Source organism: Phascolarctos cinereus, unplaced genomic scaffold, assembly GCF_003287225.1.
Source record: "Phascolarctos cinereus isolate Bilbo 61053 unplaced genomic scaffold, phaCin_HiC Scaffold_5;HRSCAF=322, whole genome shotgun sequence".
NCBI classification, from domain to species: Eukaryota; Metazoa; Chordata; class Mammalia; order Diprotodontia; family Phascolarctidae; genus Phascolarctos; species Phascolarctos cinereus.
The window spans coordinates 463,282,297-463,307,632 of record NW_027555958.1 but is presented as its reverse complement, the minus strand read 5'-3'; the positions used below and the strand labels follow the sequence as shown (position 1 = coordinate 463,307,632).

Here is a 25,336-nt window from a genome sequence, read left to right as displayed (position 1 = left end):
ACTCAACAAATGCTTGTTGACTGGCTACATACAAGCACAACGATGGAATGCTGCCTCACACAGAATGCTCCCTCCCAGGAACACCCACCAGGTGGGGCAGATTACAGCCTGTTCTCCTCCCCTTGCTTTGGGGGGTACAGCAGTGACCCCGATTCCCAAGCTGAGGGAAAGACCAGGTTCCAGAATCCACATGCTCCTGAGGAGGAGAAGCCTGCTCACTTTCGGGGATGATCAAGGTCAGACGTGGAAATATTGATAAGATTAGAGCCTTGAAAATGCCCCCACTGTTCCCATTGGCTGCCTTCCTCCTAACTGGATGCGGTCCAAGGAAAGGACTGGATAACATAGCCCAGAGCAGCAATCATGGTGCCTGTGCAGCACCAATATTAGAAAAAAGGAAAATTGTTTCTCCTTTATCGGTTATTTTACCCATTAAACCACTCCCTACCTCTTTCTCCCCTACGTCATTTAACCTCAGGGTAAGATAAGATCACCTAGATGTATGACTTCGGCAGAGATCCCTGAGGTCAGAAAAGAAAAGGTGCATATCATGCCTCCTTTCAAGCGCACTTAACCTACAGAAGGACTCCAGGATTGACACCAGAACTAGATATTATGAACTTCAAACAGCTCTTAAGGAAGGAATTCTCCCCCCAGATTCTTGGCTTCAGTAAAGGAATAAGTTGGTAATATTTATTATGTACCCATAAACACTCTGTTTGTGATGCATCATCATGCTAGGGGAGAGAGAGGGTTTGTGAAGCATTGGCCATGGGGGGCCCAGGGGAGTTGGGTGGTAAGAGTGACTAAGCATTCATTCATGAAAGCAAAGGAGGAAACTGTCTGGAGGACACTCTGCCTCTACACTCTGGGACCTGCTCCATATCTTACACCTAGAGCTAAGAGCACATCTAACCCAACCCTTTCATTTTACAAATGAGGAAACTGAGGCCCAGGGGTATGAAGTGATTTAGCATCATAGGCGCAGAGCTGGAAGGGACCCCAGAGGCCATCTAATCTACTCATTTTACAAATGAGGAAACTGAGGCCCAGGGGTATGAAGTGATTTAGCATCATAGGCGCAGAGCTGGAAGGGACCCCAGAGGCCATCTAATCTACTCATTTTACAGCTGGGGAGACTGAGGCCCAGAGTCGCTAACTGACTTAGAATCATGGATCTGGAACTGGAGGAGCCCTGAGTCTGGCCGGCCCCCTCATTTCACTGCTGAGGCCCTGCGGGGAGTCAATGTCCAAGGGGAGGGGGCTTCACGTGAGTGTCTCTGACCAGCACTGTTTCACCACGCCAAAGAGCCTGTCCTTAGGCACTGGGGGAGATGACAAGTTTAGAGAAGAAATAGCCTCTGCCTTCCGCCCTCGTCAACCAGACAGAGACCTCGCGAGCAGACACCTGCTGAGCGTTACAGGAAGAGACAAGGGAGTGCTCGGAGGTGAGAAGGCTGTTTATCCACAGACGGCTCAGGGACGGCATCATTCTACTTACAAGCTGATTATCTACTGAAAAAGCAACTCCCTGACCAGACAACACCTGTCCCACCAAGAAGACAGGTGAAAAAAAAAGCTATCTGAAAAAGAGAATGCATTAAGGCTGCGAAGCGCTTTACACAGATTCCCTCACTGGATCCACACGACAACCTTGCGTGATGCAGGGGCTATTATAATTCACTGAGGCAGGATTCAAACTCGGGTCTTCCTGAATTAAAATCCAGCACAGCTTGGAAGCCAGGAAAAGAGGCTGGAGGCCCACCCCCAGCATTAGCACTCAGCTAACTGAGAGGGCATTTTAAATCCCTGTCGTGGGGGGGGTGGGTCTCTTGGGTGCTCGACCTCCAGAGCTATGACTTCATGATTCCATTTCACCTTGAATCACAGCATCACCGACAGAGCTGGGAGGGACCTTAGAGGACATCAAGTCCAATGCTTCATTTTACAAAATGGGAAACTGAGCCCTGGGAATTCCCCAAAGTCAGACATTCATGATCCTGGGATTCCAAATCCAGCCATCTTTCCCCCGAACCACAGTGGATTTCGTGACTTCTGTGAGCTTCTGTGCTTGGGGCCTGAGGCTTGGTCATGAGTTCTAGACAGACCAATCTTCACAAGAACCAGAGGAATTTAGAATTAGTCAGACCATGGGGAAAAATTAGCCCAGACCCCTGATTTTAAAATGAATTTTAAGGCTGAGACCCAGACTCAGTAAGAGACTGGCTTTAGCTGGCTGTGTCCTTGGGAAGATGTGGCATTATTCTGGACTTCAGGAGGAAGTGCTTTGCTTGGCCATGCAATAAGCTAGCCTTGGACAATTCATGGTGGGTCCTATTAGAATAGGCAGAAGGTAGGACACTTGCAGTCCAGGCTGGTGTTGGGGATGGGGGTGGGGGGCTTAATGCTCCCTGGCCCCTCCCTGAGAAGGAGAGCAGAACAGGGGATTTCAGGCAGTCTTCCTTACATTCTGTTAGAGAGCATCTCAGACAACACCTAAGAGAAAAGCATCGTTCAATATTGGCCAAAGTGTGAAAGCAGTTATTGGATGTTAGAGGTTTTGCACAACACAAAAGGACATTTTCTGCAGGGAAGGTAAGCCATGATCAAATTAAGTTCATGGGCTATTTCCCTTCTAGAAACCTACCAGAGGAGTATCTTTTCCTCCCACAATGCTGAGACCAAGGCCAGAATGTCCCTTGGAGATTTCTATGATCATTTCTTGGCCAGGGACTATAGGGCATGTAGCTGGGTCCACAGACAACGGCACCTGTAAACCACCTGAAAAAGGAAGGAAAGAAGGACGAGTTACCTTTAGATTCCAGAGACCAGACAACAAAGCACACATTTCTCTGTCTGGTAGAGAAGGGGGGACCATGGGTGCTAAACGTGGCCAACACTCTCAAACTAAGGTTGTCTGCCGGATGATTTTACTAAACTGTTTCTTTCTTTCTTTTTGTTCTCAGTGGGAAGGGAATAACAGAAGGTAACATTGTTGTAAAGGCGAAAAAGGCATCAATAAAAGTTTTTTTAAAAAATGGAGGAATATATATAGCCCCCTCCCCAACCAAACAAAACCCCAAAAGGAATGATCTAGCAGTTTGTTTGTTTGTTTGTTTGTTTGTTTTTGTCAAAAAGCATCCATCAGTCGGAGAATGGCTAAACAAATGGTGGTACCTGACTGAAATGGCATCCTGCTGAAATGTAAGAAAGGATGAATAGTAAGAATTCAGCCAAGCCTGGAAGACGCATTTATACAGAGCCTGGCACTCCACCAGGAACACAGTAAGAGCCTGATAAATGCTCGTTGACTGAATGATTGCTAGCTGCTGAGTGAAGTAAGAAGAAACAAGAAAATGTGGAACAAATGGCTAGAGCCCGCGTGAAGGGAAAGCATGCATGCAAAAGGAAGGAGCCCAGTGTGGCTCCAGAGAGGGTGGGAGAGAATGCCTCGCGCCCTCCTTCCTGCTGATGTGGGTACTGTGTGGGGCAGCACGTTGCACTGTATTCGGGGACTTACTGAATTGCTTTATTCTTTTCTTTTAAAAACTTTTTGTAACAGGGGGGAGTTTTGCCAGATGGGAGGAGAATGGATGCAATGTAAAAACCAAAAGACTGCCCTTTTCTTAAAAGCCCATCTTGCACGATTCTTCTTCTTTTTTTTTTTTTGGCTAGGCAATGGGGTTAAGTGACTAGCCCAGGGTCACACAGCTAGTAAGTGTGATGTGTCTGAGGCCGGATTTGAACTCAGGTCCTCCTGAATGCAGGGCCGGTGCTTTATCCACTGTGCCACCTAGCTGCCCCCCTGCATGATTCTTTACCATGTGGAATTTGCAGGCAGCATCTTTACAAAAAAGGTTACCCTGCCCAGGTACCACAGAAGACAAGGAAATTCCCTCATTAAAAAGCCTGCGTCTTATCTGGAGAGATTATTCTGGAGAGACCATTCCACCAAAAGTGAACATTTCCAGGATCAGGGAGCAGCCCACCGTCCGAGGCAGGATTCAAACCTGTCTTTCTGACTATAAACCCAGCCCTCTGTCCACTAAGCCACACTCTAGATTCTACTTTCCAGTGCCCTGAGAGCCTAATGAAATAGACCTTGTAAATCGTGAGCAGTTCTCTACTCTCTTCCCACCCCAAATTAAACTTTTGGACTGGCCTTCAAGGCCCTACGGAATTTGTTGCCGTCATTCCTTTCTAATCTCAGACATTACTCCCCTCCATGTAGGTGAGGTAAACTGAGCCAATCTCTGCTGCCGTAACAAATCTCATTTCTATTCCTTTGCTGTTGCCTCTGAATGAGATGCCCACCCCTTCTTCTCTAAGGCCGCGTAATCCCACCACCCTTTCGAGCCAAACGTGCCAGCAGCTGTGCGCATTCACAGATCTAGATGCTCCTGGTCATAATGCAGAATGCCCCTGGTCCCTATCTTCCCATAATGACATCATCTCTGTGGAGCCTTGCCTGAACTCCCTGGTCCACTAATGACCTCCCTTGGACCTCAGGTAGAGCTCTGCTCAGTAACTTGTTTAGAGTAAGATATTGCACGGTACAGCCACGTGCTACTGTCTCATTCCCCCTTCCTAGATTGTAACATCTACCAGGGCAAGGGCCTTGTCTAAGCTCAACACTGTAGTTCCTTTACTGCTAACCACACGGCTCTGTATCAAGTAGGCATTTAATAAATCTTCATAAATGAATGGCAATGCACTTTTGTTATTTGGAGGCAATTTTTACTTAATTTCTAGTTGTCAGCTGGGCTCTCGTCCATAGAGGTTGTATAAGTGGTATGCTCACACGTGATGTAAGCGCTCAAATGAAGCACGTTCAGGAGAGTGAAGAGTTAATGGCATAGTTGAGTCTGAGAAATCACCACTTGCTGGCTGAGCTGCTCAGGAGACAAGAATTATGATAAAATATGCAAAAGGCCCTCAGAGGCAACTGCCTTAAACCCGGTCTGTGTCACTGGTGAATTCCTTCATGCTTTAAATATTCCATCACTCAGCTGCCTCTTACACAGTCAAAGCAAAGGGGGGTGGGGTGGGGTGGAATCCATTATTCACTCTGACTGTCTATTTGCCAGACCTCAAGGAATGCAGCATCAGCCAGAAAGAGATGAAGAAAAAAACAAATATTAGCTTCTCAAGCTGCAACCAAACCCCACTGGCGACATGGGCTTGAAAGGGATTTGTCAGGGATCTCAGAATAGTCTCCTACCATAGCCTGTGAGCTCTGTGTCCGTGGAACGGTACGAGGAGGAGGGGGCCAGAGAGGTCTCCTCAGAACCAATGGCTTTTTTGGTAGAATATTTGGGTTGTTTCACCTGGCTGACAGTCTGGAAAAGAAAGAAAACAAATGATTCATTAGGCCCAAGGTGGAAAAAGGGAATAAGGAATGAAAATGGTTCTAATCATGATTATAGCAAAAATGACAATAGCCACCAATTATATGGAGCTTTAGGGCTTGAAAAGGCCTGGCTCTTCTGTGGTGGTGCAAAGGACAGACCAGAGTTCAAATCCCACTGAAGACACTGGGTCCAGTGGTAAGACAAAAGTCAAGATGACCACAATGGCCTGGGATGCTGTGGATGACCTTGGCATATTATCTGATGTCTGACCAAGCTCTAAGCACTAATAATGAAAGCACTAATAGAACACAAGCCCCTTAAGGAGAACCCTATATCATCAGTGCTTGGCAGTAAGTAAGTACTTAATACATGCTTGTTAATGGACTGTGAAACAAACCAAACCCTCCCCCACTACCCCATGCCCCAAAAGGCTATTCTGTAAAGCAATTTAGTATTATGACCTCAGAAAGGAACAGACCCAGGTGCTAAAACACTAAAAATCCATGAAAGGGATATTGTTTGCATGTAACTATTTTCCTCGGGAGAATGGGGAATATCACAAAAAGTGCTTGCCCACCAGAAGTTGGAAGAGTTCCCCATGGGGCTCCCTCTGCATCTTCAATGAGAACCCATCACCTTTGCCTGTGACACCAGGCTTCAGATCTTCCAGAAACTCCAGGGTTTTACTGTGTCTGAAATATCCTTTCTTGGGCTTTTTCTTCACTTATATAATTAACCATATTAAGGCAAGAACAAGAATGATATTAAGACAAGAATAATGATTTTCTTCCCTGAGTTTTGATTTTGCTCCAAGATATTACAAGCGTTGACCCTCTAGGGCACTGAGGAGGTGGTGAAGTTCCTAAATTTATATTTTTAAGGTCACTGCTGATCAGGCATTCAATCATGTCAGACTCTCCATGTCCTCGTGGACAATACTGTCCATGGGGTTTTCTTGGCAAAGATACTGGAATGGTTTGCTGTTGCCATCTCCAGTGGACTAAGGCAAACAGAGGTTAAGTGACCTGTCCAGGGTCACACAGCTAGTAAATGTCTGTGGCTGTCCCTGAACTGAGGTCGTCCTGACTCCAGGCCCGGCACTCTATTCCCTGTGCCACCTAGCTGCCCCTTTTAAGGCCATTAGGGAAGGGGGAACAAAAACCCTAAGGATGAGATCTGAAATGCAGCAGAAGAAAATTTTAATAAATGGATCTCTGAAATTGCCACTACCACTAACTCCAATTAGGGAAAATTTAAAAAGTAAAACCAATACCTAAATGGAATAAAATTCAATTGGCTTCCAAAAACACCCTTATAGGATTACAGATTTAGAGCTGGCAGGAGCCTCAGAGGGCACCAGGCATCTAGTCTGTATAATTACAGTGAAAGACATGGAGGTCGGAAGAGGCTATATAACTTGTGCGAAGCCACACAGGTTGTAAGTGTGCAGGTTCTCTGACTCCAAAATGGGGATTATTCCCACTTCACTTGGTTGCTTCTCAATCCCTTTATTTAACAGAAGAAGAAACTGAGGCCCAGAGAAAATAAGCGAACTGAACAAAGTCATGAAGGCTGTAAGTGGGAGCCAGGATGTGAGCTCACACCCTCTCTGCACTGGCTGGGTTAAATGAGAGATTGATGCCGTCCCAGAATGTGAACACACGGGTCACTTGGTCCATGATACCAGAACACGTTATCTACCAGAATCTTCATGGCCTTAAGCATGTCCCTTAATTTTCTTGGGCCCTTGGCTTCCCCAACAGTAATGCTAGGGGGCTGGGTAATATGCCCCCTAAGATCTCCTGCAGCTTTGTCTAAATAGAGCACCCCAGTCAAAGCCACAACTCAAAGCAAATGGCAAAAAGGAATTTGAAAGCTCCCTTCTCCCTTGCTGAAAAAATAAAGATGTACATATACTTATAGACTTTATATATATTTATATATATAGTATAAAAATATATATTATACATATATTAATGTATATGTAATATATTTTATAGACTTTATATACATATAAGGCTAACATCTGTCTATCTATCCATCCATCTGTCCATCCATCCATCCATCCATCCATCCATCCATCCATCCATCCATCATCCATCCATCTGTCACTGTCTGCCTTAAGAATAGCCCCTTACCAATTCATTTCTGTCACTAGTTGCTGTGTGACCTTGGACAAAACCTCTACAGATCTCAGCTTCCTCCCATATAAAAGGAAAGGTGAGGCATGATGGTTTCTGAGAGACGCTCATTGCTCTGGAATGACCTCCAGGCACACGTTCAGTCTGGGCAGAATTCCTCCAAGCCCCTTGAGATGACCAGAACACGCCAAGGCCAAGGCCAAGGCCAAGGCTGGGAAGTAGATGGAAAAGGCCTAAGTGACCCTTTTAGATGAGAGAAGGGCAGGGGTCCAACAGGGGCTACATGAGGCCCAGACTTTCCAGACTTTCCACTTGCTGTGATCACTTTTTTCATTAAAATAAAGCCACTGTACTATATGTGGCCAGTAGTAATGAGGTAAGTGTGGGAGACGGGGCAGAGGAAAGGAAAGCTGGCGGTGGAGAAGTCATTTAACAGCTACCAGGAGGCCTGACAGGCACCTGGGCCTTGTTACATCAGCTTCCTCAGGCTGGGTTCAAATGCACCACCACCCCCTCCCCCCGGCACTAATTAGCTGTGTGATTTTGGACAAGTCATTTACAGCTTTTCCTGATTTGTAAAGGAGACAAAAATACCAGCTCTGTGTGAGTCAGGAGGCGGTGCTGAGGCACAGATGAAACACCATTTGGGAAAGTCTCTGGGTAGGCAGTAGGGGGGATGCAGAGGCCTCCATCTGGAGTTGCCAGATCTGTGTTTGAATCCAGGCTCCAGAACACAGAGCAAACAGGGGTTCCTCACCTGGGGTGGGGGAACTTTTAAAATGGTTTTTAATACTTTGAAAACTGTATTTCAGTAATCGGTGCTCTTTGTAATCGTCTGTCTTTTGAAAATGTATGCGAGCACATGACTCTAAGAAGGAGTCCATGGGCTTCCCAAGACTGCCCAAGGAAGGGGTCCATGACCCAGAAAGGGTTAAACAGGCCCTGATGTAGAGCAGTGGATCTGGAGGGTGTCCGAGTGAATTAAGCAAGCAGCGGCTTCTCCTTTCTTACTTACATAAAAGGTCAAATGCTTTAACTCAGATTCAACGTTGCTTTTATCCCAGTCATCTCCATTTATTTTGTCTACCCCAATATAAGCTCCTGGGGCAAGGATAGCTCTATTTTTGTCCCTGAATCCCCAGAACCTAGCACAGTAGCTGGTATACAGTAAGCACTTAATAAGTGTTTACCAAATTTAATTCAATTGGCTCTGCTAATATTATGTCATAACTTTGGGCAGCTTTTAAGGTCTCAGTTTCCTCATCTGTGAAATGGTGACATCTGCCAGGCGAGGAACCGTGGGTGCCTGTGTAGTGGATAGATTAGAACCCTGAGGGGACTACATTTTGTTCAGGAGTGGGGATGCTGGGATATACTATGGAGAGAAAAGAGGCAGAGTGCTGGGGGATTGAGGGAGCCTCGGGAGTGATAGCATCGAGCCTCGTGGTTGGCAACTGTTGGGAAGCTGGGCTCGGACCATTTTCCACCCTTCTAGTTGACTGCACAAGCCTGCAAGAGGCCCTGGACTGCACATTCAAGGTCAATGATTTGGTCCAACCCATGCCCCCCAAACGACCCCCAGCAAGGCTCACCTGATACATGGTCACCCAGCCTCCCTTGCAGACCTCCAAGGAAGGGGAACTCACCATGTCTCAGGGTCTCCCTGATCTCACTGTTGGGAAGTGTCCCCCCAACATCAAGCCGAACTGGCTTCTTTGTAACTTACGCTCATTGTTCAGCCTTTTGCGGCCAAAGAGAAAAAATTGAACCCCTCAACATAACTGTCAGGGCCCCCCGCCCTAATGATGCCCAGTTACTTCTGCAGCTCTTCAGAGACTGAAAACTAGGGGTTCTCTGGACTATGCTCATTGCCCTTCTATGGAAACCATCCTGCTTATCAATGTCCTTTAATTGTGACTCTCTGAACAGACCACCCCAGGTATAGCCTGACTAGGGGAGGGGCAGCAAGAAGTCAGGAAGATCTGGGTTAAAATCCTGCCTCAGATGCTTGCTCTGTGTCCCAGGGCAGGCGGCCCAAGGTCTCTGAGCTTCATGCTCCTCACCCGTAAGATGAGCAGCTTGGGCTCCTCGGCCTCTGAGGGCCCCGTGAGCTTTATGGTAATGCTGGTACAGGAGGGGGACAATCACTACCTGCCCCGATTCCTGGAGGAGGGCTAGGACAATGGGAATCTAGGAGGCAGACAGAGGACTAGAGGGGGTATTCTGCTGCCCTAAAATGCTCCAACTGCCACAGTCACCAGAGGAAGTGAATAGAAGCAAACCACTGGCAAAATTCTGTATGATTTGCAGAATGGCACATGTGGGGACTGGTCTACACTTAAAGCTATGTTTCCTGGATGGGTAATGCCAGTATTGTATCCACAAGGGAGACCGTGGGTCCAAGGTGTGAGGCTTTGGGTCTTCTCCCTTTGGGGCCACACAATGAAGAAGGTGAGTGGCCACAGGTCTTGGTACAGCTAAAGATGGTCAACGTGGCCCTGACTCCAAGGCAGTCAGCCGATGATGGCGGCAGCCGTGGGCAGCCATAACAAACCCTCCATCACCCCCTGAACCAAAGGAGGGCAGGGCAGGCACTTACGTTGTCAGGAAGGGGCTCTCCACCCTTGGCTTCATCTGCTGCCAGGATGTGGCCGACGATCTGGGGTGCCTCGTCCTAAAACACAAAGGAGGACAAAACTTGGTTTTGGTACATAACTACACTGTGGCTTGTTGCTATCAGCAGAGAAAGAGCATTTCCATTTAGTCATTGAACGACTCAGATTTCCAGTTTCAAAAATGTTTAAAAAGGTGGCTCAAATCCCACTGTCCCAGGGAACTCAGAGCAAGCCTCTGGCCTCCTCAGTGGCACGGTGGGAAGGGTTAGAAGGACCTGAATCCAAATCCTTCCTCAAACACTTCATAGCTTTGTGACCTTGAGCCAGTCACTTAAAACTATGGCAGCCTGTTTCCTCAACTGTAAAAATGGAGATAATAATAGCACATATCTACCAAAGAAAATGAGATAATATCTGTAAAGTAGTTTGCAAACCTTAAATGGCTGTAAAGTGGCTAGCTAGTTAAAAAAAAAATCAGGGCAGCTAGGTAGTGCAGTGGATAGAGCACCTGCCCTGAAGTCAGGAGGACCTGAGTTCAAATCCTGCCTTGGACCAAACACTTGACACTTCCTAGCTGTGTGACCCTGCGCAAGTCACTGAACCCCAATTGCCTAAAAACAAAAAGAAACAAAACAAATCAGACTATGAGGTTAATTATAGAACTGGCATTATCCCCATTCTACAGATGGGTAAAATGAGGTTGTCAGATGAAAAGATATAGCCAATTGTCATTGCTGGCATTTGACGCTGATAAAACTTGACATTTAAAAAAACAAACCCTAATCAACATTTCTTGAATGCCTACTGAGTGCCAGGCACTGTGCCCACTTGGTAAGGGCAGGGAGTGTTTCGATTGTCTTTGTAGTCCCAGTACCTCACCCAGTTTTTGGCACACTGTGGGCACTTAATAATTGCTGGTTAAATTAACTAGAATTGCTAGGTGCTAGAGATATAAGGATAAAAACAAAATGGCTCTTGCCTTCCAGGAGCTTACAGTCTAATAGGAGGGCCATGGTAGGAAAAAGAAAACAGTAAAACTAGAGAGAATCTGGATCTTTCCTCCAAACCTCTCATATACAGGAAACACTGGAGGGTGGAGAGGACACTTTGATCTGGGGAAGGAGGGTGGAGGATGAGGAGGGGAGGACAGGAAAGCGACTGGAAGCATGAACCAAGCCTTGAAGGAAAAGAAGTCTGTCCACAGGAGGAGATGAGGCCACGCTCCTCTAGAGGCTTGACCCTTTTAACCAAAATTTCCTCCTTTTCCCTAACAGAAACCTTGCCCTTCCCTTGATGGACCTAGGTACATTTAGAAGGCTTGGGGGGAAGTGGGAGGTGGTGGGACAGGACAGCTGTACCCAAGTATTTACGGGACTTTCACGTAGAGGAAGAATCAGCCTTGATACACCTGGGCCCAGCAGTGGGAACAATGAGTAGACGGTGAATAAAGGAAATTTTAAGCTTCATATGGGGGGGGGGAACAAATAATTAGAAACCCCTGAAAGTGGAATGGATTGTGTCAGGAGGGAGTGGGATCTCCATTACAGGAGGCATCCAAGTGAAGCCTGGATGCCCACACGCTGGGGGCAGAGAGGATCCTTGTCCAAGGAAAGCTTGGATGAGCTGACAGCTTGGATCTTTTCCTGCCCTGAGAACCCCTTGTAAATCTCCCTACCCGAAGGCCATACTCCCCTAACTTGCTTCATAAGATTCTGTGAAAGACTCCAATCAGCGAGATCTCTACACAAGAGGACTTTCAATCTCAGTTCAGAGTTCAATCTCAATAGAGACCGATGCAAAGTCTCTCATTTCGGCACATGTGCACATGCATGCGCGTGCGTGAGTGCACACATGCACGTGTGCACACACACACACACACACACACACACACACTTCACAATATAAGCTTGAGAAGACATGGTTAGGCAATAGTTGTTCTGAAAACCATCTAGGGTTTATCAAGGACAGCAATCCTGAGATCATCATCATTTTGCTGGGGCAGCCAAAAAACCTAGGGTGATCCCACCATACTAGGAAGAGCCTAGCTTCCAGGAGTAGAGAAACAACAGTCCCACTGTGCGCTGTACTCCTTGGACCTCCTTTGGAATACTGGGTTCACTTCTAAGTGCCATAATTTAAGAAGGACACTGATGGGCCGAACAGTGTCCAGAGCAGAGGAACCAAGATGGTAGATGACCTGAGGACTGCTTGAAGAAATGGATGTTTATCTTAGAGAAGACCTGAAAGTTGTTTTCAAGTATATTAAAGACAGTTGTGTGAAGGCCAGAACCAGAAGCAATAGATGGAAGTGGGAAATATGCTAATTTGGGCTTGTTGGCAGGAACCACTTCCTAATGATGACTGCTGTCCCAAAGTACAATGGGCTGCAGCAGGAAAGAGTGGGCTGCCCCTCCTTGGAGATGTTCAAGTAGATGCTTCAGGACCACCCGTCAGGGGTGTCATAGTGGTGTTTGGTTGGGGGTTAGACTGGATGGCCAATGAGGTCCCTTGTAACTCTCAAAGTTTCTGATTTGTGAAAGGTTTGTTGTTTGCCCTTCAATCTCGACAGGGACCATGACATCAGGAAGGTGATGTCATGACATGCAAGTGAACTGGATTTAAGTGAGGGAGGGCTGTGCAAAGTCACCAGCCTCACTTTCTCCTCTGGAGCCATCTGGGTCCAGTGGTGAGATATAGATGAGGACCAGTGGTGATGGCCATTTGTGAATGGTACCCATGGCTTTAAAGAGCTCTCAAAGTAGCTAATGCGATTACACACACACACACACACACACACGTATATACATATACACACATACATATATATGTATACACACACGCACACACACGAGTTCTGTGCTTTGTGCCTAATTTTGCTTTACTTGGCTGCTTTTCTCCCTCACTTCCATAAGAAACACTTTTGTTCCTTACCAGAAAGAAAGCTGAGGTTTCACTGGGGCTAAGTTCATGCTCCTGAGAGACAGATGGAATTTAACAGTTGGAAGGAACCACAATGGCTATTAAGGGCAGCCCACACACTAACAGAATCCTTCCAATCATATGCCCAATAAATGGTCATCCAGTATTTGTTTGAAGATTTCTGGTGGGGGGGAGGGGGCGGTGGCAATCCATCACCTTTCAGGGCAGCTCTTCAGGACAGAAAGTGAGGAGGAAAAAAGTCTCTTTGGGGCAAGAACACAGAGATTCAGCTACACAAGCTGTTCCCAACTTCCCATGGAAATTTCCTTGCAAATATCCCGTGGAGATTTAATAAAAGCTAACATATCTCTAGTGCCTAATAGGTGCCAGGCCCTGTGCTGAGCACTTTACAATTACTATCTTGTTTGATCTTCACAACAACCTTGGGAGGTGGGTGCTATTGTTATCCCTATTTTACAGATGAGAAAATTGAGGCAGACAGAAGTGAAGTGATTTGACCAGGGTCTAGAGCTAGGCAGCGTCCGAGAACAGAGGTGAGCTCAGGTCATTCTGACTACAGGCCTGGCACTTTATCCACTGCACCACCCAGCTACCTTGACTTCTAGATTTAAAGGAGTCTGTGACTGCCTTGATGAGGCTAGTTTCTCCATTCCCTTCACTTTCAATAAGGAGCAGTAAACATTTGGAAAAAGACACCACAAGTTTTTCTTTAAAATTTCCCACATGCAATATGGACCCATCTTTATCATCTTTTCTTTTTTTATGCCTAGGATAAACTGAAATTTATTATGTGTGTAAACCTCAAGTGATTTTCTGAAGTACAAGATATAAAGAAAATCGAACTGTGAAACATGTTCCGTGTCTCCACACTAGAATTCAGGCTATCAACAACGTTCATGCTCCAAAGAAAGAAGTCACGCAGGAGAAATACACTGGTTTGTTCCTGCTTGTTCCCAATGCCAGAGGGGAATGTTCAGAATCCTGATTTGGGGTGTGTGTGTGTGTGTGTGTGTGTGTGTGTGTGTGTGTGTGTGTGTGTGTGTGTATAAATTTTTTAGCTTAGCTCTTCAGGAGGAAATGAGCTTCCCAGGCTAGTGTGGGTTCCCACACGGCACCAGTGCTCCCCTGGCAGCTTGCTGGTGGAGTGTAAATTAGCAAAGAAGACTGGTTTCAGGAGCACAGCTCAAGATCTTGCAGGAAAAAAAGAACAAGATCTTCCTCCTGAGAGTTTAGGTCTAAGAAAAGAGAAAATCAATTGAGGCTTTAATGGCAGACATAATTATTCATGCACTATATTTAAAACATAAGGGGAACACTCCATATGCTCTTAGGGACAATTTCTAATCAAGTGCGGCAGGCAGAGAGATGGGAAATTAAGCCAGTGTCAGAAATGATTGGGCTTAACTTCCGAAAAACCTTTGTTCAAATTCAGATACTTCCACTGCCGCAATATTATTGAGGCAAAGACAACCAGCAAAAAATAAACCGAAGAAATGATCAAATTTTCTCAGTCTTGAAGAGGAGGAAACAAGTCTGATTCTGATCTTAGAAACTCTCATCTATTCTTCATGACCAATAACACACACACACACACACACACACACACACACACACACACACACACACACACACACACAGAGCAACAAGAATAATTTTCCTTCATCTAAGAAAAGATCATTGACTCACATATTCAGCCAACTCTAGGGGTTACCTGTTGCTTCTAGAATAAAATACGTTGTCGTTGTTCAGTCATGTCCAATTTTTTTGCGATCTCTTTTGGGGTTTCCTTGGCAGACATACCGGAGTAGTTTGCCATTTCCTTCTCTAGCTTATTTTACAGATGAGGAAACTGAAGTAAATGGGATTAAGTGACTTGCCCAGGGTCACTCAGCTAAGAAGTGTCTGAGGCTGGATTAGAACTCACAAAGAGGAGTCTTTCTGTATTCACCGAGCCACCTAGCCACCTTTACTGTGTGGTGCACAGGGTTAAATATCTATTTTCCTGGTAGTTGAGAACCAGTTCAGCTCAGAATTAGCAGAGGCTAGAGTCTCCCTGATTCCAGCCCCAGCACCACTAGCTGCCCCAGGGTAAAATCTAATTTAGGTTTTAAAGCCTCATTCGATCTGGCTTCAATCTATCTTTCTCAGCTCACTGGGCATTCCTCCCCCCTCCTTTCCCCAGCTCTGTGATCCCGCTTCTCTGTTTCTCACACAGGATGCTGAATCGCTTGTCTCCCTGCAGTGCTACTGGCCATCCTGGAATCTACTCCCTTGTTACCCCTGCCTCACAGAAAACCTCTCTTTTAAGATGCAGCCCAAACACTGTTTTCTGTCTAAAGCCTTCTCTGATACCTCTGCTAGGGCCTTTGCTGCCAAGAGTATGGGCATGTGTATGTATTTAAAACCTTTTCATTTATGCTGGATGTATTTTTAAATGTACTTCTTATCTCTTCCATTGAAATGTAAACACTTGTCAGAATAGGGGCCTCCAACACTTAGCACACTGCTTGGCACAGAGTAATTATTTGGTCAATTCTTGCTGGCTGGTTGACTGACTAGATGGGTAGTACAGGGTAATAGCCTTTCTAGGTCCTGGGGAAAAGAGAAAAGAGAGTCATCAATCTAGAACCAGAGGACATACAGACCAAGCCCATCATTACCAAGAAGAGGAAACTGGAGATGAAGCTCCTGGCCTGAGGTGACGTGGGTAAGCATCAGGGCCAGGATCTTCTGGGCAACTCTTAAGAGAATTCATTCAGGGGCAGCTAGGTGGTGCAATAGATAGAGGACCGGCCCTGAAGTCAAGAGGACCTGAGTTCAAATCTGGCCTCAGACCAAACACTTGACACTTACTAGCTGTGTGACCTTGGGCAAGTCACTTAATCCCAACTGCCTTAAAAAAAGAGAGAGAGAATTCATTCAGACCATGGACAGTATGGCTAGAATTCCATTTCATTGGGCTTTAAGACACGACGAATTTTGTTAAAAACATGGGGTGCAGGAGGGAACAGCTTTAGAAAAAGAGGTGATTTCCCACGAGTAGAATCCAAGGGACTCTTGTTACAGAGGAAATTCTTGAGGGCAGGGACTGTTTTGTTTTTCTTTCTGTATCCCAAAAGGCTTCATGGAGACCGGCACATACCATTTAGAAAATACTGGATGAAGGTTAGAACTGAACCACATATGGACACAAGAAGGCAGTTGCTGGTGACCTCGGGCATTTTCTGTACATGTGGCAGTGGTAGCGCGGGGGGATCTGAGTCCTTAGGGAGGCTTTGTGGGGTACAGTGGATGGGGTGGTAAAGACTGCCTCGGGGCTCTGCAGGGGTGGGGGTGGGGCTCAAGATAACCAGGGTTTTTAAAGAATGGCTGAAGAGGGGGCCTGGTGTGGAAACTTTCTTCACAGCAAGCCAAACTCTTTTTCTCTAGATTTGATACCTGTCCCAGCTACTTCTGATCACTCTGGATAAGCAGAATACAGTGAATCCTTTTTTTTGTGGCCGTGTTTCATAGACTTGGACACAGTTATTCTATCCTATTCTAAGTTTTTTATTCCAAAGGCTAAAGATAAATCTCCAATTTCCTCAACCATCCTATTTTGGCCCTTCACTATCTTGATTGCCACCCACCTCTGGATGCCATTTTGCTTCATGGTGCCATTCCTGGAACACTGTATTCTTCCCAGTAGAATGCAAGCTTCTTGAGGACAAGAACTGTCTTGTCGCTATCTTTGTTGCACAACACAAGACACACGGTGCATCCTTAAGTGGGGGCACCTCGGTAATGCAGTGGATAGAGTACTGGGCTTGCAATCAGGAAGACTCATGTTCCTGAGTTCAAATCCAGCCTCAGACACTTATGAGCTGTGTGACCTTTTGTTTCAGTTTCCACCTCTGTAAAATGAGCTGCAGGAGAAACTGGCAAAGTCCCCTATTATCTTTGCCAAGAAAACCCCAAATGGGGTCACAAAGAGTTGGACGTAGCTGAAACAACTCAATAATACCAATGTCAAGCTGTTGACTGACACCGAGTTTGTATTCCACCCAAACCCCTACGTCTATGTCTGATTACCGAGAGAAATCTTCCACTTTGTATTTGTGGCATTAATTTTTTTAACCCAATTGTACAACTTTACAATTATTGCTACTGAATTTCTTTTCCTCTTTGTTCCATTGTTCTTTGAATTGTCAAGATCTTTTTGAATATACACACACACACTTGAAGATAAAATTGTAAGAGAAAATGGGGCTAAATTATCAATGCAGAGGGGCAATTAGATTGCATAGTGGATAGAGCACTGGCCCTGGATTCAGGAAGACCTGAGTTCAAATCTGACCTCAGACACGTGACACTTACTAGCTCCTCATTGCCTTGCCCCTCCAAAAAAATCATCAGCGAAGAAAGTGGAATCATCTGCTGTGATGCTGTCTGAAAAACCGATTTATGATGCAGGAGGAAGGGAGAGGAAAGGGACAGAGGAAGCCTGTCAAGGACTTCAGTTCCTCATCCCAACCCTGACCAACCATCTCGGGCAATAGATTAGAACAAAGATTTCAAGTCAACCTACTTTATGCTGTTTTGCAGCCCCCAATCCCTACCACCAATCACAATAGATATTCCTTTACCCCCTTCAGAGAAATATGTAATAAGGCTAAAAAGTCTTCATTGAGAGAAACAAACATTTCAATATTAGAAATGCAAATAGGTTTGTAGATTTAAACCTAAGGCAAATATGCACATCACAGAGGCTTGCACACACTTATTGAATTCAATAATCCTGGATTAGAGAAAACAGAAATGGAGGACTATGGGTATGAAATGGGGTAATGGTCAGACTTTTTCAAAACATTGATTAGTTTTGCCGAATTGTTTTGCCCTTTGTTTGCATTCTTTATAATCACTGGGAAGGAAGGGATGCCCTGGAAAATGGAAGCTATATAAAAACAAGATACACCAATGAAATGATTAAAAACAAATCATGGAAAAAAGAAAAAAAGTGAGATACTGGAATAACAGTAAGCTAATTTTTAAGTAACTCTTTAACAACTGATTTTGTTTACATGAGTATAAGATATGAATAATTCATTTCCAACAGAGAGACAGATTCCAGGAATACCTACCAGTTGGGTACGGTCACTCTCTGGTAATTGCTTTAGATCGGCTTCAGTATTGGCTCCTTCTTCATTACTTGTGGCTTCGGGACCACTCTGATCCTGAGAGAGATTTTAAAAGTAAAAGTTAAAAAGATCAGACTTAAAAACAAAAGAGTTCTACTAAAAAAAAAAAGCACGCTTCACAATTAGGGGTTAAGTCCACTGCATTACAGAGTCCAACAGGACTGTGAGAAGCTTTCTAGCAGCTAGGTGGCACAGTAGATACAGCACCGGCCCTGAAGTCAGGAGGACTTGAGTTCAAATCTGGCCTCAGACACTTGACACTTAGTAGCTGTGTGAACACGGCACGTCACTTAACCCCATCGCCTAACCAAAAAAAAAAAATTGTATCAAACCAACAATCCCCTTGGCAACACTCCTGATGAGTGTTTCACCGGATTTTGGTTAAAGAGAGGCGAATCCACATCACATAGAAGTTCCGTGGTCCTGGTCTATTCTAGAGGAGGCCATGACGGTGCTTAGGTGTTACAGCTTTCCTTTTGAGAAGTTCTAGACCATCATTTTAAAGCAGCAGTGATAGTAACAGTGATCCTAATAACAAAAACAACAATATGGATGATAACAGCTAGAATTTATAGAGTGCTTTAATTTTGCAAACCTTAAAATATCATCTCATTATATACTCGCAACAACCCTAGCAGCTTGGTGCTCTTATCCCCATTTTACAGTTTAAGAAACTGAGGCAGGAAGCAGTTAAATTACTCGTCCAGGGTCACACAGCTATGAAGTGTCTGAGGCTGGATTTGAACTCAGGACTTCCTGACTCTAGGACCATTGCTCCACCCAACAAGGTCAGGTATAGAATTCTATCTCACAGAATTTCTCTTCATTTTTCCTTCTTTGGAAAATAAGTGTTATTCTTCACCAAGTTCTAAACAGAATTTCAGAGATGGAAAGGCCATGAGAGCCCATCGAGTCAAATACATTTTTAAAAAAGAATAATCCTTGGGGCAGCTAGGTGGCTCAGTGGATAGAGCACTGGCCCTGAAGTCAGGAGGACCTGAGTTCAAATCTCACCTCAGACCAAACACTTGACACTTACTAGCTGTGTGACTCTGGGCAAGTCACTTAACCCCAATTGCCTTAAAAAAAAGGAATAATCCTTGCTACAATACACAAGCCACATGGTCACCCACCTCTGGGGAGAGAGGTCCCCCTTCTTTCATCCGACCTGGCAATAGCTCTAGTGGTTAGAATGTTTTCCTGCTATCAAGCCTAAACCTGCCCTTCTGAAACCTTCACTCATTGTTTCTATTTCTGCCTACTGGGATCAGAAAGAACAGATGTAATGAAGCAGCAAGGTGGCATAATGGTTGGAGCACCGGGCGTGGAGATGGTTAGACCTGAGTTCAAATCTAGCTGTGTGACTCTGCCTTCACCTCTGCCTGCCTCAGTTTCTTCAATTGTAAAATGGGAATCATAACAGCACCTGTGTCACAAGGACATTGGCAAACATAATGAGACACATTTGTGAAATATTTTATAAATCCTAAAGTGGTATATAAATGACATCGACCATTAATAATAACAATAATAATGATGACAATGACGACCCTTCAGATATCTGAGGACTGCTATCATGTTCATCCTGAACCCTCCATTTTCCAGGATAGGGATCTCCACTTCCTTTAACTGATAACACTGACGACAATACTTGTAGAGCACCTTAAGATTCTCAGGTGATTAAAGTGAGGCTGAGCGGCTATACTGCTTGCCTAGCACCCCACTGCTGGGAGCCTCTAGCGGCCATTTGTAAGCAGTGCGTTTGCGCAATAACTTCAGGTTTAAGGGGGACATTATGACACAGGTCACCGCCCTTCCCCCAAGCAGTCCTGATAGTACTTTATGATGACAGCTGAGCTCTCTCTAATCATCTGCCATCTACCTACACCAAGTGCACCTGGATAGAATCAGACATGAATGTGTATTCATATACAAGAATATCCATTCATATATATGCATAAACATAGGTGAATATGTGTACATATGTGTATACATACGGTGCATTAAAGTTTGCAACGTGTTCTACACATATTAGATTTGATCCTCCCAACAGCCCTGAGAGGTAGGTGCTATTATTATCCCCATGTGGCAGATGAGAAGACTGAGGCCGACAGAGGTAGGAGAATTCCCTAGGGTCAAAGAGCCAGGAAGCGCCTCAGGCCAACTCCAAGACCAGCAGCATCTCATCCTAGGTTATGAACTGTCACAGTCGCTTCCCTGTCCAGGTTAACTTCCTTGGGATGCTCCCCACCTTTCAATATGTTTCCTATACAATGAATCCTTCCTAAAACACCTTCAGGAGGGAACATCTGCCATTAAACATGCCTTCTACAAAGACTCGGACACAGCAGATGTCAGTCAGTGAGATCTCTGGGTTTGCACTGCATTAATAATAATGACAATGATAATAACTGCTTCACATTCACCATCTTGTTTGAAGTTAATGACCACCTAGTGAGTCAGCTACTTTGGTATTATTATCTCTAATTTACAGATTAAAAAAAGCAGAAGTTCAGAGAAATTAGGGATTTTCCCATGTTCAGAAGAGTTGGGATTGAGCCCACATCTTCTGCCCCCAAAAATCTTCTGTCTGGTGCCATTGCACATGCATGGAATGGTCTTCCTCCTAACTACCTCTGGGCTTCCTTCAAATCCAGCTAAAATCTCATCTTTACAAGAAGCCTTTCCCTATCCTCCTTGAGGATTCCCTCTACTGATTATTTCCAATTCATGCTGTATAGATTCTTGTTTGTACTTAGCTGTCTATGAGCCCCTCAAGGGCAGGGACTGTCTTGTGCTTGGCATACAGCAGGTGTTTAATCAATGTGTATTGCCTGCCTCCTGACTCTTAAAAGCTTCTCTTTCATCTCCACCCACCTTCTCCATAAGGCTCCTGCTAGTAGCTTCACTGCCCAAATCAGAGACCACGGATGAAGGAACTCCTCTGGACCTGGTTCTCCTGTTTGGTGACTGCTTCTCCAAGACACTACCTCAGGAGAAGTCTTCACCATGTTTTGCTCCACTCACTCTTCTCCAGACATCTCTCCTATTGCCTCCAGGCTGACCACTCTACCACCCACACCAGAGACATACTCCTTCTCAAGTCTCTTTTGCCCAGTTCTCTAATTCTGGAACCATGAGCCATAATTAAATTAACTCTGCCACTGTTTCTGAATGGTGGATATCAGTCTACTGCTCTACATCCCCACTCCCTACCCTTATGCCATTCTGGACTAGAGTACCCCACCCCTAGCTAATGCTCCCCCATGTAAGGCATTTCCCCTATTAGGAAGGAAACTCTTTGAGGGTAGCTACTGCCTTCACTTTTGCACTTGTCATCCCAGCTCTTAGCATGGCACTAGGCACAGAGTAAGTGCCTACTAAAGGCTTTTTTACTCATTCAGAAGAGAATTAGCCCCTTTAATGCCAGGCTACGAGACCCTTCCTCACTATCTTTGGCAGTGAAGGAGTTTCCCTCACAGGGAAAACAAGGTGATTTTGAGATGGAGCGATTGGTCCCCTGCAATAGGTGTGGATGAGAAAGGAAAGACTCAGGCATGCATCAGTTACGGTATTGTCTGATCCTAGACCTGGATTTTAGAGGGCTGGCTGGTGCAGTAAAAAGAGACTGAGAAACAGGAGAGTCCAAAGTCTACTTCAGACCCTTAACAGCTTCATCTCTCTCAGCCTCAGTTTCCTTATCTGTCAAATGGGAATAATAATGGCTGCTATCTCAGAGAATTGTTCTAAGGATCAAATAAGATAACATCTATAAAGCAGCTTTGTGAAACCTAAAGAACTATATAGATGTCAGCTATTATTCTTCTTCTTACACTTGAACCCAGGTAGAAAAACACAGAAAAACAGCATCACAGATTTAGAGTTAGAAAGGACCTCAGGGCCCACCTAGTCCAACCCTCTGATTTATCAGATAAAGAAGGTTCAGTAAAGTTGGGAGACTTATAGTCCCCAGTCCCACAGTTAGTAAGTGTCAAACGTAGGATTTGAACCCAGGTCTCCCTGACTTAAATCCAGATCTTTAGCCATCTCCAAATGTAGCTATCTCTTTCCTAAACATCCTCTATCTCAGGAACAAAATATGGGGATATTTCAAAAATATATACTAAGGTACTTGCAAAAATATCTTTGTGCATTTCAAAATTATGGAAAAGAATTTTTTCCAAAGTCAGAACACTGTCACGGAAGGTAAAAATAAAAATAGGAGGCAGGTTAATTATTTAAGATTCCAGAGTCAAGCTTCAGGAGTAACCTGATACTTCCTATAAAGCTGACTTTTGTGGGTGTGTTGGTCTGTTTTTGACACATTCACTAGTTACACGAGCAAACCAGCGGTGAAAAGTGTAGCAGTCTTAGGACACAGAAGCTGGAGCCGGGTGAGGCCAGATGAGTGCTGCCCGAGTTATGGAGGATGCTGATTTTCAGGACTGTTCTATCTCCTTATGGGAGGGGCTGTGTATGGGTGTTAAGGTCACTGATCAGCTTGTACCAGTCAGCAGTGGTGGAACAGAGCTCCAGAGGGGCTCAGAGGAACCATCCACCTCTGAGCCTTGAGAATTCTCAGCCCAATATCTTGTAGGATCTTAATAAACTGACGATGGGCTGGTCACTCCTTTGGGTACCACAGGTGCCTGACTGCAGAGTGGGGATAATAACACGTGCACAGCCTAACTCACAGTGCTGTCCAGGAATGTTCTCACAGGGTTACAGAAATAAAAGCCGCTCTTTGGGGAGGGAAGAATCAACCAGAGACGACCATATTGGCGGTCTGGCCAATTTCATCCATTTCCTTCCTTTTCAAATAGCAGGAAGAGCCTGGAAAACGACCCAGCTGTTTCATTTTCTAATTACCCTGAGAGTTTATTACATAAGCCAAGTGAAGACCGCCCAGCCCCACACCATTTACATTCGGGAGTTGTCCCCTTTCCCTTAGCCGGGGCTCTTCACTGCATCCTCTTCCCTATGCCCTCCACCCGATGTCCTGCCTCTCTTCAAGTAGCCCCCATGATTTATTATTCCCAGCATCAGCCTAAATTCCCAGACATTTCTCTTGGCAGAACCATGTTTACAATACGTGACAAATCTCATTACCTTCCCCCCTCTCCCTCCCTTCATTTATTTATTTATAAGGCCATGGAACATTCTGGAAAGGCTCTGTACAATGGAAAGTAAAATGGAAATTATGCAAATAGCCCCCTCTCTCCCTCTACCAGACCCGCTCCATCTCATTAAATATTCACGAAAATCCAACTTCTGCACAGAGGAAGAATCAGAAAACAAAAAGTGCTCATATTGAGACTGGGTTTTAGAGGGATAAGATCAGTCAGTCAATAAAGATTTATTAAGCCCCTACTATGTGCCAGGCACATAGGTGGAGGTAGCTAGATGACTCAGTGGATGGAGCACTGAGTCTGGAGTCAGGAAGACCTGAGGTTCAAATCTTGCCTCAGACACTCACTAGCTGTGTGACTCTGGGCAAGTCACTTAACCTCTGTTCGCCTTAATCCACCAGAAAAGGAAGTGGCAAACCACTCCAGTATCTTGGACAAGAAGACCTCATGCAGGATCACAAAGAGTCAAACGTGACGAAACAAAAACATGTGAGGTGTGGTGCTAAGCACTGGGGACAGATACAAAGAAAGACAAAAAGATAGCCCCTGCCCTCGAGGAGCTTACAGTCTAATGGGGGAGACATGGAAATGGCCACGTACAAACAAGCCCCAGGCAGGACAAACTGGAGAGATTCGATGGGGAGCAGGCGTCAGCATCTAGGCTTCTTGCAGGAGATGGGCTTTTCTGGGGAAGCCCCCTGCAAGGCGGGATCCCGGCGGGTGTTCTACAGCAGGCTGGGGGCTCTGTGCTCGGGGTCACCCAGCTGCCGCGCGGTCCTGTGATCGAAATTAGCTTTATGATGGGTCACAACAAATCGCCCATAAATTAATCTCCTAAGCCAGCCCACAGTCCCCAACTTCCTTTACGTCCCAGCGAAAAGACTGCCTTCTATGGGAAGGTGTTCTTAATCCCTCCACTGCGTCCTCTGACACTGATCTACCCGTACACATGTGGGGAGCTTGCTTGTCCACAGTTACTTGCACATCGCCTCCCACTGCCTTGTTAGCTGTTCGTGGGCTGGCGCTTTCTTTCACCAATTTTTGCATCCCTAGGGCTCAGCACAATCATAGGTACTTCATATATGTTTACTGGCTGACTAAATTAGCTTCTTTGTCCATGACGGCCCCCGGGTTCTGTTCTCGCTCCAAACCTGGGACTAGAAGATTTTATGGTATCTGATGCTTGTGTTCCTGAAGGCCCTTATCTACTTGGGCCTCAGTTTCCTCATCTGCAAAATAGCTTCCGAGGTCCTTTAAAGAGCTTCCGAGCTCTTTATCTAGATGCCTATGACTCTGACTCTGATGCTTTCCCCAGTGTATAACCCCTGTGCCTCCAAGTGTCATGGTTCCTTCGACAGTAGCCATGGGGCACCATGTCTGAATTCCCAGGGTTGGCAGCTGGTGAAAAATGACCGGTTAGTAGGATACAGGGCAACACGACTGAAGAGATAGAATTCTAAGACGCCAAACTTTAATACACCCACAAATTCACTGGTGGGTACTCCCTGCAACTGTGATAAGGAAAATAATACTTTTAAAAAATAACAAAAACAAAAATAGTAAGTGACAATGTCTACGCCATTTTAACGTTTGTCTAGTACTTTGCCTACATCACCTCTTACTACAACCCTTTGAGGTGTATGTTAGCGAGTCTACCTCTATTTCACAAACTAGGAAGCTAATGTTCAGAAAAGCTAAGGGATGAAATACAATATTTAATTTCCTCAGAGTAACTTCACCTACTCTGCTCCTCCTCCTCCTCCATTCCAGGCCCAGCTCTTTGTCTACTTGGAGTGAATGTTCGAGATGGACATCCTACTGGACCAACTCTATGGTGTGTGCATCCAAAGCGTAGCACAGTCTGTAAAATAGGCTTTTGTCATCCACTTGGTTTTTCTCACATGGATGGTTAGGCTGAAGACAGTTGAGTGATTGTGGATCTACTTGAGGAGGCTATGCCAACTTCCAGGGTTTGGTGACATG

General features: G+C 45.3%; 1 protein-coding gene across 3 annotated transcripts in view; it reads right to left on the bottom strand.

The window, feature by feature from the left end:
• PATJ (PATJ crumbs cell polarity complex component) overlaps positions 1-25,336 on the bottom strand; it is a 340,451-nt gene that overhangs the window by 45,719 nt on the left and 269,396 nt on the right. For all 3 annotated transcript variants that reach the window (XM_020993089.2, XM_078156676.1, XM_020993086.2), the window contains exons 31-34: positions 18,168-18,260; positions 10,092-10,166; positions 5,222-5,339; positions 2,648-2,781 (exon numbers count right to left, since the gene is read on the bottom strand). In XM_020993089.2, the coding sequence (XP_020848748.1) occupies positions 2,648-2,781; positions 5,222-5,339; positions 10,092-10,166; positions 18,168-18,260 (420 nt within the window). The remainder of the gene's footprint in view (positions 1-2,647; positions 2,782-5,221; positions 5,340-10,091; positions 10,167-18,167; positions 18,261-25,336) is intronic.